The sequence below is a fragment of the Gekko japonicus genome, unplaced genomic scaffold, assembly GCF_001447785.1.
Source record: "Gekko japonicus isolate JY-2015 unplaced genomic scaffold, Gekko_japonicus_V1.1 scaffold2381, whole genome shotgun sequence".
Taxonomy (NCBI): domain Eukaryota; kingdom Metazoa; phylum Chordata; class Lepidosauria; order Squamata; family Gekkonidae; genus Gekko; species Gekko japonicus.
In genome coordinates, this window is record NW_015161476.1 from 219,244 (window position 1) to 233,779 (window position 14,536).

The 14,536-nt window shown below is 39.6% G+C and overlaps 1 protein-coding gene across 1 annotated transcript in view; it reads right to left on the minus strand.

The window, feature by feature from the left end:
- ANO3 (anoctamin 3) overlaps positions 1-14,536 on the minus strand; it is a 113,305-nt gene that overhangs the window by 74,576 nt on the left and 24,193 nt on the right. Inside the window, 5 exon segments of the mRNA XM_015429146.1 lie at positions 2,365-2,499; positions 5,622-5,743; positions 9,136-9,191; positions 9,754-9,860; positions 11,731-11,862. Of these exon segments, the coding sequence (XP_015284632.1) occupies positions 2,365-2,499; positions 5,622-5,743; positions 9,136-9,191; positions 9,754-9,860; positions 11,731-11,862 (552 nt within the window).

The following is a 14,536-nucleotide window of genomic DNA, read 5'->3' on the forward strand; positions in this document are numbered from 1 at the left end:
ATTGCAAGTAGATAAATAGGTACCACTTCAGTGGGAAGGTAACAGCGTTCCATGCGCCTTGGTGTTTAGTCATGCCGGCCACATGACCACAGAAACGGCTTTGGACAGCGCTGGCTTTTCAGCTTTGAAACGGAGATGAGCACCCCTAGAGTCGGATTTGACTGGCTTTCAAGCAAGGGAACCTTTACCTTTACCTTTTTTACCCTTGAAAATGCTTAGGGAACTGCAAGTGGTTCAGAACATAGCCACCAAACTGCTGATTGGAACATCATGGTCAGCTCATATTACCCTTAATTTTGCTCTAGTCATGTTAGCTACCAAGTAGTTTCCGGATTGAATTCAAGGTGTTAGTATAAACTGCAATTTTGATATTTAGTTATAAAATAGCCACTCCATCCCCACCCAAAAAGTCCCTCCTTCCTCACTCAGTGAAATGAAACCAAAACAGACTACAACAAGGAAGGATAGCAAACACAGAGTTTTCAATGGAAAGGTAAACAGTTTTTATCGTCAATCATGGCCTTGGTTCAATTCACTTGAAATCTGAGGTCTTTAGATTAGATGGAGGATTTTGTTCTGTGCAATTCAGGTGTCGTTATCTTTATAAATGGCTGCTCCAAAACAACCAATAGGTTCCTCATTGAAAGTAATGGTCTCAAAGTACCGTTACCCAAAAGTCCACATGGATTTCAATCCCAAACTGACAATGTCCTACATAAACATAGGCAATTAAGGGGGGAGGCAATTCTCCTGAACCTTCTCATATGAAAGTATATATTTTTTTCCTTGGTGCACACCCTCGATCAGGCCTTTCTCCCCAGATAGTTGGTAACCCTACTTGGCAATGGCAACTCTATACAGGCCATAAGATCAAGGAACTAGATACCAAAGGAAAGTGCCTCTTGATGGTTGAGGAAAATTAAACTGAAAGCGAATGTTAGGAAACATGCTTCTGCCATTAATAACTGTCAAAATTTAGGAAGGAGTAAACTATATACACAGAAATAATCAGAAATACCAAAGGAAAAGTTGAAATAAAAGTTGAAATAGAGAAACCTTTGCTGCAGGAATTGGCTGCTGCGAGAAGGGCATGAAGCTGATTTAAGAAATGAACTACACTGAGCTAAAATAAATTACTTTGTTGTAGAATCTTTCAGTCTTTCAATCTTTCAGTCTAGTCAGGCTTCTGCGGGGGAGTGGCAGAGGAGAACAGGGCCTTTTCCCCAGGCTTTTTTGTTTTCCTGGTTTGCCCCTGCTGGACAGCCTTATTTAATTTATATGCAGAGTACATAATGCGAAATGCCGGCCACAGCCAGAACTAAGATTGCTGGGGGGAAAATCAACAAACTCAGATATGCAGAAGATACCACTCTAATGGCAGAAAGCGAAAAGGACCTAAAGAGCATCTTATTCAGGGTGAAAGAGGAGAGTGCAAAAGTTGGCTTGAAACTCAACATCAAAAAAACTAAGATAATGGCATCCGGCCCCATCACTCCTTGGCAAATAGAAGGGGATTTTGTGGAAACAGCGGCACAATTCACATTCCTGGGATCCCAGATCACTGCAGATGGTGACTGAAGCCAGGAAATTAAAAGGTGCCTGCTCCTTGGGAGGAAAGCTATGGCAAACCTAGACAGCATAATAAAACGTAGAGACATCACTCTGCCAACAAAAGTCCATATGGTCAAAGTGATGGTATTCCCAGTAGTAATGTATGGCTGCGAGAGTTGGACCATAAGGAAGGCCGAGCGCCAAAGAATAGATGCTTTCAAATTATGGTGCTGGAGAAGACTCTTGAAAGTCCCCTGGACTGCAAGGAGATCAAATCAGTCAATCCTAAAGGAAATCCACCATAGCTGTTCCCTGGAAGGTCAGATACTGAAGTTGAAGCTCAAACACTTTGGCCACCAAATGAGAAGGGAGCACTCCCTGGAGAAGACCCTGATGCTGGGAATGATTGAAGATGTCAAAGGATGAGATGGTTAGACAGTGTTATTGATCCAATGAACATAAAATTGAGCAGACTCCAGAGGACGGCAGAGGACAGGAGGGCCTGGCATGATGTGGTCCATGGGGTCACAAAGAGTCAGACTCGACTGTGCAACTGAACAACAACAAAGCAGGAGGTTGGACTTCCAGGTCTTTGATTCTAAGTGCCCATATTTCTTTGGGAAGGTGTTCAGGCATTGGAGTGAGATGAGCCTTGGACAAGGTAGAATTCTTTTCTTGCTGAAAATGCGCAAGATCCAATTAACTGTTTCATTTTGTTATGGCTTACCAGCCGGTTATTTCTATGAAATAACAGTTTAAAAGAATTATTCTATGTCATGGTTTTCTATAATGGGGCACTGTTGTACCTCTTACCTTACTTGACTAGAATCCATCGTAAATAATCCATAAAGGAAAACAAACAGCCCAACAAGTGCCGCTGGAATAAGCATCCCAGTATACCATCCCAACCAAGCGAAATAAAGGCCAATTTTCTCTCCAAAATATCGCCTGCATTTAAAAAAAAGAGTACTATTTGCTTACATGTTCAAGTAAATGATCAAACCTGGCAACAGTATATGCATAAGAAGAAATTATCACAACTTTTTACATTATTGTCATATTGTTTCTTTACAAATAGCTGTGATATTTCAGCCCAATGTACAATGGAGGTGCTACTGATTTCATTCTAGTCTATGGATGCCTCTAATCATAGCTAGAACCATGACATTCTGCTTGCTTTATCAGGCAGGAAAGAAAGGGAGGGGAGAGTGGAGTAGAAAGAAACATTGCTAGTATAGACCTTCTCACTGTCTATGAGTTCTCTAAAAATGGCAGACAGAATCTCTGTGTTGGTATCTAGCAGCAATAATATGAACACATGATAACCAGCTGATTTAATACCAGAAAATATATTCTAGCAATAAAGCAAGAACAGCTAATTCAGGCTACATAATGTGTTATTAAATCTTGATAAAATAAAACACTTTAAGAAGATCTGGATCACATTAATATCACCAACAAATAAAGAGACAATCTTCAAATGACGGTAGAAAAGAAAGTTTTATTTGCAGAAGCAGTCTTAACAGCAGGATTGCCAGATGGTTTCAACAAAAGTACTGGACACACTTGATAAAAAATTGTTGACCTGTTTGTTGACCAGCTTGTCTCACCACAGCTTTATTTGACCTTCAGGGGGCATAACACAGCACCAACATCTGTGCAGACATGACATGCATTAAAAACTCTCATGCCAGGGAAAAGAGTAAGCTAGAGCTCTTCTCCCTGTCATCTAGTTTTCTATGTGTAGAAGAGTTTATTTATTTTATTTATTTACTTCATTTGTATCCACTTTTATCCCCATTGGGGATCTGAAGCAGCCCACCCCATTCTCTACTTCTCCATTTTATTCTCACAACAACCCTGTGAGGTAGGGTAGGCTGAGAGTGTGTGATTGGCCCAAGGTTACTCAGCAAGCTTCCATGGCAGAAGCAGAATTTGAACTTTGACTAGCTCTCTCTATTTGCTTTTTCTTTCTAAATGTAAAAGAGTGTTCAATTTTGAATCTATCATAAAATATAATATACAGTGCAATCCTATGCAGTTATTTTCATTCTAAAGCCACTGAAATCAATAAAACAATTAGAAGTAAATCTGCATAGGATTAGATAGCTAATCTAGCAAATATTTTACACAGTATGAAAGGGACATAATAAAACACACAATCCATCCAAAGGGAAGCATTTTCAAATCCCCACTATCCCCAAAAGAAAACAGCATATGATTAAGCCACTGAAATTGCTGGGAGAATTTACTATGGAATAGTAACTATGTTTTCTCATAAGTAACTCTCAATGAGTTCAGTGGCAGTTGATGGTGGAAAGTGCCATCAAATCACAGCTGATTTATGGCAACACCTTGGAGTTTTTGGGGCAATAAATGTTCAGAGGTTGTTTGTTCAGTGGCCGTTGATGGTGGAAAGTGCCATCAAATCACAGCTGATTTATGGCGACACCTTGGAGTTTTCAGGGCAATACATGTTCAGAGGTTGTTTGCCATTGCCTACCTCCACGTCACAACCCTGGTATTCATTTGCATGTAAATGTGCACAGCAGGCCTGTAGCCAGGATTTTTTCATCCTGGGGCACTCCAGTGGGGGGGGGCTGCTGGTGCTGGAGGGGCTTAATTTAAATTAAAAATTTAAACCCCGCGAGGGGAGGAAGACGGCAGGCTGGCCTCATTGCTGGCTGGGAGAGCCTTCTCCAAGTTCACTAGAAGGAAGAAGACTTGGGGGCTGGCAACAAACCCACATGACCACCCCCTCTCTTCCCCCACCAGCCAGCTGAGCAGAGAGGGGGTTTAAACTTAAAAACCCCTCTCTGGAGTTGTGCCACAGCGTCAGCACGATATCTCCACCCAGTGGAGAAATTGTGTTGCCACTGCAGCATGACTCCAGAGAGATGGTTTAAAGTTTAAACCCCCTCTCTGCTCAGCTGGTTGGTGGGAGAAGAGAGAGGAGAGAGTCTGTGTGTGCTGGAACTGCAGCGTGACTCTGGTTTTTTTTTTTTAAGTTTAAACTCTTTCTGCTCAGCTGGAAGAGAGGGGGCAGCTGCATGGCCTCTGTTGCCAGTCAACGAGTCTTTTTCTTGCGAGCAAGCTGGGAGAAGACTCTGCTGGCAAGGGAGGTAGGAAAACTTGTGCAGCTGTCTCTTTAAGGGAGGGGGTGGAGCCCCCCAATAGCCCCACCATAGCTACAGGCCAGATGCACAGTCTTGCAGCAATAAAGTACTTACTAGCAATAAAGTGCCTATAGTCACCAGGGCTGCACAAAAAGCTAAAAATGTAAAGCAGACACAATAAAGCAGTCTACAATGTTCCTCCAAGGGATTCTCCCTCCAAATGCTCCCGGCTTTTTCCCCACCATGACCTTCAAATACTAATTTTCACTTTTCTTTAGAAGAGTCCATCCAGCCAACCATCTACCCCCACAGTCCACTGGAACCAACATGGGAAGCTGATTGGTTGGCTGTGAAAATCTCTCTCTTTCCAGTTTTTATCAGTCCAGCCAACGAGATTTCTCAGGGAGTGTCCCGCCTGGCTGCTCAGTGGCTAGTTTGATTCTTTTCAAACCTTGGAGGTATCAGCAGTTTATCAAGCCATAGGGGGGAAAAGAGAGCATATGCATGGGGTTTGGCCATGATGGTTGCAAGCTTACTTAATAGGAAAATGCTGAACATGTATATGTCCAGTATTTTCTCAGTTTATTTGTTGGACAGAAAGTGAAAATACTGGATTGTCTAATTCAAAACTGGACACCTGGCAGTCCTACTTAACAGTGCAATGCTATTAAGTGCTATTCCAGTCTAAATCCACAGACTTAAATTGATATTGATGGAGTAACTCGGCATAGGATTGCACTGAAAATTAACTATTTGTTTTAAGTACAGGACAATGTTAATCAGAAGAAACATTCCAAACAGTATAAATAAACAATAAACAAAGCTGAAAAATAAAGATTAAATTCAACAGATTATATTATCAACAAAGAATTTCTGTAAAACAATTGCCCAGTCACAGTTCAATAAATATTGTCTCACTCATCACAGGAATAAACTGATATATTTTTGAGGTACCTGATCAAATCCAAAGGCTGATATTTGTACCACATCCCCCACCGTGCCCACCGTTCATATAAAAGATGTCGATGATTCTGAGCTCCATGAGTTTTGATGGGATGCCTGCTTTTATGACTTCCCTGGAACACACCAGGAAATTAAAAAACAAACAGAATGTTATGTGCTTATAAAAGGAAAGAGAAATTGGATGTTAAAAAGAAGTCATCTGAATAAAAGTATAAACAAGGACATTACTGATTTTACAGCACAGTCAGTTGGTGAATAGTGGAGAAAAATGCTATCTTGAATTTAATATTAAAGTTGATACAGAAATTGGCCTGCTTACATTACTGAGAGTTTATTTAAAAAGAAAACATTAAGACAGTCTTTTGGAACTAGGTGTGCCAACTCCAGATTGGGAAATTAATGGAGATTTGGGGGTGGAGCCTGGGAAATGTAAGTTTTAGAGAGGGGAGGGATCTCAGCAGGGTATAATTCCACAGACTCTCCTGTCCAAAGAAACCATTTTCTCCAAGGGAACAGACTTCTCTGGTCTGGAGATCAATTACAATTCTGGGAGATCTCCAGGCCTCACCTGGAGTATTACAGTGATATGAGGATCCAAAAACAGCAAAAATACTGTAATGAGATGCTGAATAAATCTGCTAATAAAATGAACTTGTGTATAATTATTTTATACCTAATCTGTGAAAATTACGAGACATATAATTCCACTGAAGTCTGTGTACTCAATTACAAAGGTAAGTACAATTTTTATAAATGTTATTAATGCGTCAACATCAACAGATAATTAGGAGAAGAGTCATACAACATTACAGGATGGATCATTGAAAGAAGAATCATTACAGAAGGATCCCAGGTATGGATCCCCTCATTTTGCTAAACCTCTTCAGTAAGATTGAAAAATTGTACAACTTACCGTATGATAAAATCTTAAAATTATATAAAAAGCTGCACAAAAATTTGGCTTATCCACTATCAATAATTACAAAGTGTTTTTTTCAGTAGTATATTTAAATACCAGTAAGGTGACAATCATTCCTATGAAATAATCACAAATTTTATATAATGTCACAATGCCAAAACATTTATACAGAAAATATTTTTTTCAAAAAGATTTCTCACCAAAAGTAGTTCTACGGTTGTTCTTAGAATCTTCTTTATGGTGCACCAGTCCAAAATTAACAACAACAAAATAATTTAACTAGAAACTAACCAAAACCTTCTAATGCTGGTATAGCCTCTAGCAAATCAACCTGCTAGGTTCTGAATAAATATAGTATCTAAACTAGGAAGAACTTAGAATTACAGAAGATTGGATAGGCCGTCGCCACTGGATATGTATGCTGAGAATACTAGCTCGAGTCGTGGGGATACCATCTTGGATCTAGGACACTAGTAATTGGATAGAGCACTTTAGTCTTAGTAGTGATGTTTTTATTATGCTTTTATATGTTTTTACTTATGACAAGACTAATGATCTGGCCTCTGTTAGCCGCCCTGAGCCCACTGGGGAGGGTGGGATATAAGTGTAAAAATAAATTAAATAAAACAAATTCAAACTCAAAACATCTGGGCAGCACCTTTGCTCCTAATGTCGCCAATCTTTTTATGGCTTTGCTTGAACAAAAATACATTTGCAATATATCCAGTAATCCTTTTTATGATCATGTGATTTTTTAAAATAAATGATTTATTGATGACATTTTCCTTATTTTTAGAAGAAGGAGGAGGAGAAGGAGGAGGAGACTGGATTTATATCTCACTCTTCACTACCCAAAGAAGTTTCAGAGTGGTTTATAATCTCCTTTCCCTTCCCCTCCCCACAACAGACACCCTGTGAAGTAGGTGAGGCTGAGAGAGCTCTGACAGAAACTGCTCTTTTTCAAGAACAGCTGTGTCAGAACTATGGCTTGTTGAAGGTCATCCAGCAGATGCAAGTGGAGGAATGGGGAATCAAACCCAGTTCTCACCATACTAATAATCTTAGACACAACATGCCTTATGGAGAATTTCTGCGTCTAAAAAGAAATTCTACTTTACCAATAGATTTTGTCAGTGATAGCAATAGATTAACTAAACAATTAAAAAACAGAAGTCATCCTCCACACATTATTAACAAAGCTCTGGAGAGAGCAAGATCTGTGGATCATAGCCAATTATTTCAAATTAAAGATACCATTCACAGGAATAATATTACCTGTGCATTTGATTATACATTCTGGGATGCCAAAGTAGACCTTTTATTGGTTTCAGGAGAACAAAAAGCATTAGGAATATTATGATTAAATCAGATATTTTCATTCAGCCACAAATTGCACCTTCTCTTACTGGACATCATCGGTATGCTGGCTGTTCAGCATGTTCTCAAGCATGCGTTACTAATAAACTAGTTCTGCTTGAAATAGGTTTTGAAAAGGAACTATCATCATTAATTGTGCTACAAAGAAAAATGTATATCTTATTCAGTGTGGTTGTAAGTTGTTACATGTTGGACTTTCAACGTGTTCTTTATGCATTCAGATTGGGGAACATAAATCTCGGATTAAAAATCAAATTTTAGATGTGCCTCTTGTCTAATATTCTATTGATTGAAAACACAAATCTGATTACTTCAGTTTTTTTGTATTGGAGAAGTTTATTGCACACCCATATGACAAACTGGACGTTCATAAAGTGTTACTCTGCAAGGAAGCATTCGGGATACACCAGTTAAAGACATATGCCCCATCTTGTTTAAATCATTCTGTAGAATATTCCTGGTTTTTTTGTAGATGGCCATTTTAAAATGGATGTGGACAAATTATCATATTACCCACAGTAAGTCCTGAGTTTGAATTTAGGTACTATATTTATTCAGAACCTAGCAGGTTGATTTGCAGGAAGCTGTACCAGTATTAGAAGGTTTTGATAATTTCTAGTTACTTTTGTGTTGTTAATTTTGGACTGATACCCCATAAATAAGATTCTGAGAACAACTGTAGAACTACTGGTGAGAAATCTTTTTGCAAAAAAAATATTTTCTGTATAAATATTTTGAAAGCCAGGATCTGCTGTGAAATTCTGCTTATATCTCTAGTCCAGATGTCTCCCTATGATCACTCTGTATCAGTGACTGTATTCTGGGGATGTCAAATGTTTCGTCTACCTGATCTACCATGAGTGAACCCTCTTGAGATGCAAACGTCTCCACACATTTCACAGTGATTGGATAAGTAACTTTGTAGCTGCTCCAAATTTCCTCTTTTTTTTTTAAAAAAAAATCACAATTATTTTTAATTACCTACAAAACTGAGATCCTTTCTCTAAAGTATTTGAAATTTGGTAGGCAATATCACTTTGATGAGAAAAACTATCTCTGAAAATTCAATTTATCTTTTATCGAAATCAAATAAATATGGCCAGAAAGATGAGTACATGCAACAAAATTTATTTTTCACATATGGACTTCAGAGGCTCAATTAAACTCAAAATGGACAGATCATACTTAAAACGTTGCTACTTAAACTACCTCATGAGGTGGAAATGCAGCTTCATATGTTCCATTGCTGAGTAATCTATTGATGCCTAAACAGAAAAGAAGATACACCAACTTAGTTATATCACCAAGATATAGGCTACAAACAATGCAATCCTTGAAGCCCAGTGGGTAGGACTGTACTGAAAAACACAGGGATAATGAACTGTTATTTATGTTTATTCTGATAGGTCCCAATATTTATGTGGGGAGAAGTTTATATACATCCCTAAAAATATGCATCCCTAAACAATTTCCCCAATATATAATATTACTTTTGGGTTGTGCTGTTATGAACCACAAGTGGAAGGTACTTCCTGCCATGGATCTTTTCTGCTTTTATCTTCTTCCAGCTGCCTCAACTGAAGTCTGATGCTGGAGGTCATGGGAGTCTCATGGATAAAATGCCACAGATACAAGTGGTAGCAATGAGATGGAAGAATTGGACAAAATCAGCCCACTTTTCTCTTCCATTAAAGGAGCCACTTGTACTATCAGTGCGCTTGCTCATGGAACAGTGCACTGAAGTTATTCACTGAATATTTGAGTGGCTGGATTCATATGCCAGCAACAGCTAGTCTAAAACCCAAAATAAGTGTTATGAATTAGTACCCATTTTTGATTTGCCATCTTCATACTTTGTCCTCTGCAGCATATGGTGTACTATCCTACTTCTTGTGGAATTGCTGAAGAAACTGTCTTTGTTGTTGATTGTAAAACTGCAGGAAATGTTGATAATGTTAATCAGTGTTGAAAGCAGCTGTCTCAGTACTAACATATACAATATTTTTCACACTGAACAAAATCTGACACTCTCAATATAAGCTTTGACACCTTTGAGACCTCTAAAAAGGTAAAGGTTCCCTTGCTCGAAAGCCAGTCAAATCCGACTCTAGGGTTGTGGTGCTCATCTCCGTTTCAAAGCTGAAGAGCCAGCGCTGTCCAAAGCCGTTTCCGTGGTCATGTGGCCGGCATGACTAAACACCAAGGCGCACGGAATGCTGTTACCTTCCCACCGAAGTGGTACCTATTTATCTACTAGCAATTTCTTGCTTTCGAACTGCTAGGTTGGCAGGAGCTGGAACTAGAGATAGGAGCTCACTCCATCATGTGGCACCCGGGTCTCGAACTGCTGAACTACTGACTTTCCACACCCTGCAGTTCAGTGTCTTAACCACTTGAGCCACCGCAGCTCCACTTGAGACCTCTACAACTCAATAAAAAAGAACTTTGTTTCAGTGGACTACTTCATGCAGTCCATTATTAACTGTGAAGCACTCCATTGTGACCCCTCCTGAGGAACAAAATTTGTGCTTTCTTGTTTTTGAGCCACAAAGGAACAGAAAATTATCTAGTGTACTACCTATGTAAACATCCACCCTAGGCCCATGGTGCAGCTTGCAGTTCCTTCCAGTTATTTGAAAAGGAACTCCATTCACCTGTGGTGAAATCTATAATCACAGGGCAATCTTCAAAGCTCATAGATCTTACAATGGATGAGAAATTACTTTTCAAAATCCTAAAGAGTTTGAATTTCTGCGATTAAAGTCTTATTTGAGACACTGATCAGCAGACTTATGTCATTCCACTTCCCACCCCCCACCCCCCAATTTGCTCTGCCTTTCATTTCATTCTTCCTGAATTTTGGTTTACCTTAAATATTACAGAATTGGAACATGCACAATTTATTGCAACTTTTTTTGCAATCCCATTTGCATCTTTTTAAAACCTTTATATTACTGATATGCATGTGCAGATTTATCAAATACTGTAAAAAAGCTATCACCACATTCTTTTTGTGCAGGGTTTAGTGATACGTGTTTTTCCTACAAAGAACTGGTAATATCCTACATAAACAGAACTGGAGCAATTGTATGCATAATAATTTACAGTGTTTTATCAATGTATGTATGTGCTTCAGTAATACAATTGAGGGTGGGAGCCACAATTCAGTGAAGGAACTAAATGCTATGGGAAGTGCTCAGTGATGTATCAAAATTTAGAACTTAAAAACAGAACAAAACAAAACACTGGTTGAACTTCAGAAACGACTAAATCATTTGGAATTATGAAACTATGGCAGATAGTCAGATGTGGAGGATCTTTGACACATTCCTAGTTGGTATGGGCTCCAGGATAATGGTAAAATCTATATATTAAACACTATGGCATATTTCATTATCTGCTTCTGTTTGAGAACATTGAATGGCACTGCACCAGTAAGAATGAGCTGTGAATGATCTTCTTTGGTCACCCATTACACAAAGTTGAGACCTATAGTTTTAGTCAAGAACACTGATGATTAAATTCTGCTTTCAGATACACAACCCCTCCCCACCAATTTGCTCAACAGGATTTCAAAGGTATTGCTTTGCATTCAAAAAGAACTGCTTCTAATCCTAATCCAGTTGAAGATATTGTAGAATATAGACTCTACTTCTAGAAGCCAGAGCATATAGAATATAATCTCCACTCAGTTTTGACACCAACAATCTATTAATGGTAAGTGTTATGTCACCTGCTGAGGAGAAATGAAATATTCATATTGGTGTCGAACGAATATTTTCTGTGTCACCATCACTTACTTACTGATGTACGCGTGCTCGACTGAAGGGTGCTGTATAGCAATCTGTTTCTTCCAGGTCAGGTAGTGCTTCCTTGTCAAGTTTCATTGGATTTCTGGGCAACCAGCTTTTCAGTTCCCTCATATTCCTCTGCAGACTGGAAAAATTGGACTGAAACATTATTTTATTATTCTCTTGCATACACTGTTGCCTGCATGGCGAGTCTTTCAGTATATGTTATATGGTACTGGAATGAACACAGGAAGGACTGGACTGATGGGAAAGGAAATGAACAGGAATATTCTGTAAATTACTCCATTTGACAGGTTAGTAAAAGTAGCCAAACAGATCTTTCATTGCCACTACCTCCATGCCTCCGGTTTAAAAAAAAAAATGGAAACAACCAGCAGGAATATATTTAGAAGCTTCTTTTTTCTGATGCTGTTTGGTTTGAGATTAATTATTATAACAAATCCTAACCCCACAATAACTGCTTCCATCACTAGTTGTCATCAATTAGGGACAAGCTAAGGAAGATGTTTGATAAGTTTGATATCAGAAAGTAGATTAGGAATTTAGTTGTGCTTGATCAGTTTTATTTGCTGATCCCATGGTAAACATCTGACAAAAGACAGAGTGATGCTAATATTGCAGAACAACTGATCTTTTAACCAAGAAGCCATTGAAAGGAGACATTTTACAGTGCATTCCTGAAGGGGGGGGAGCACCCAGGGTGCCAATCAGCTTCATTGCCAGCATACCTCAGAGATACAAGGTGGACAGGGGCTCTAGTATATTCACTATGAGTCAGTTCCTGGTGGAATGTTATTCCCTCTACACACAATGTCCAGCAGCACAGCTATTGTCCTGGTGGCTGGCTGCCACCAGTGCAGCAACCCTCAGGATTGGGTTCCTTGTCCTAGGTAGAGAAGACTACATTTATCATTCATTTTATCATTACTTTGCTCCTTAGTTTTTGGTAACCAATTACAAATAAAGAGTTATTTTAATTAATTAATGTTATGGTAGTCTTTCTATTCATAAAATAGTAAAAAGCCCTGCGGCTGAAGAGACTTTAGCCTTCTATAATGGCATTTCTTGGTGGAAATGTGGCACTTTTCATGCCAATGAGTTTGCTCATAAAAATAATAATCACCATTCAGCAGAAGGTTTTCCTTATAGTCTCACATCTAGTAACAATGAGAACCCCACAGAACCTAGATCCAGAGATGTGACTGTCTGCACTCATGGAACACAAGTTCATGTTTGTTCCTGTATTAGCAACTGCAATGGTTGGGGATGTCAACCTCTGAGTGGGGCTCCCAGAATTACAACTGATCTCGAGATAACATATTTCCCTGGAGGAAATGGAAGCTTCATAGGATGGACTGTATGGAATCATATCAATGAGTTTGCCAACACTAGCAATGACATACTCCTCAGACAGTCCCTCCAGCAGCAGAAGGCCTGGAGCTTGATTTGAGGAAACTGCTAATTTATTTGTTGGTATGTGGCGAGCCTAGAACAGGGAGCAGTTGCAACTTAGAATTTCCTTTTTTAGGAGGCACAAGTGGGGATCTGCAAGGAACTTGTGGGGAGGGGGACAGCCTATTCTCCCTGCTTTTGCTTCCTCCCCTCTCCCCTACCCCTTCTCTATTAGAATTCCCTTCTCTCTCTCTCTCTTTCCCCCACTCTTACTTCTCCCCCCCTTTTCTGTCACTCAACCTCCCTTTCTTTCTCCACCACCTAGGGTTGCCAGCTCTGGGTAGGAACATTCCTGGAGATCTAGGAGCAGAGCCTGGGGAGGGCATGGTTTGGGGAGTGGAGGGACATAAGAGCTTAAGAACATAAGAGACGCCAATGTTGGATCAGGCCAAAGGCCCATCCAGTCCAACACTCTGTATCACACAGTGGCCAGAAATACCAGTGCCATCAGGAGGTCCACCAGTGGGGCCAGGACATTAGAAGCCCTCCCACTGTTGACCCCCCCCAAGCACCAAGAAGACAGAGCATCACTTGCCCCAGAGCCCCTATCTATACCTTGTGGCTAATATCCACTGATGGACCTCTGCTCCATATGCTTATCTAATTCCCTCTTGAAGCCATCCATGCTTGTAGCCGCCACCACTTCCTGTGACATCAGCAGGGTGTAATGCCATAGAATCCACCTTCCAAAGCAGCCATTTTATCCAAGGGAACAGATCTCTGTAAACCGGAGATCAGTTGTCATTCTGGGAGATCTTTGGCCATCACCTGATAGAACGTGAGATATATGGTATCCTAGATAGGTTATGATGTCTGCTGCAAGGGTTCTGATGGGACCATAGAAAATATGCTGCTATCTTAAGAGTTTTTGTGCTCACACAATGAGAAAATATTGCACATTATGTCCTTTATATACATCACGGTCCTTGAAAAAGCTTGTATTCAAAACGGGTAAATTACTAGAGTCCTGTGGCACTAGTGGTTGTGATACTGACAAGGTGCTGTCTGAATATTTGAACAGAATGTAAACCTGCACTTTGATGTTTTGTTTGGGTGAAACCTATTTTTGATAATATTTGACAGCAATATTTATATAACAGTATAGAGAAATAATAAAAAAAGAAAAAGCACAAAATTGATCTACCTTGAACATACATCTATTATACACAGTGCTATATACTTTTGCATATCACCGGGAAGTTGGCAACCCCACCCCACCCTTCTTTGGCAGTCATCCCCTTCTCTTTCACCCCACCTCTTATCTGCCACTCTTCCCTCTCTTTCTTTTGCCTCCAGCTCTTGTCTGTCACTCATTCCTCTTTTCTCCCTTATCTCTTTCACTCTTT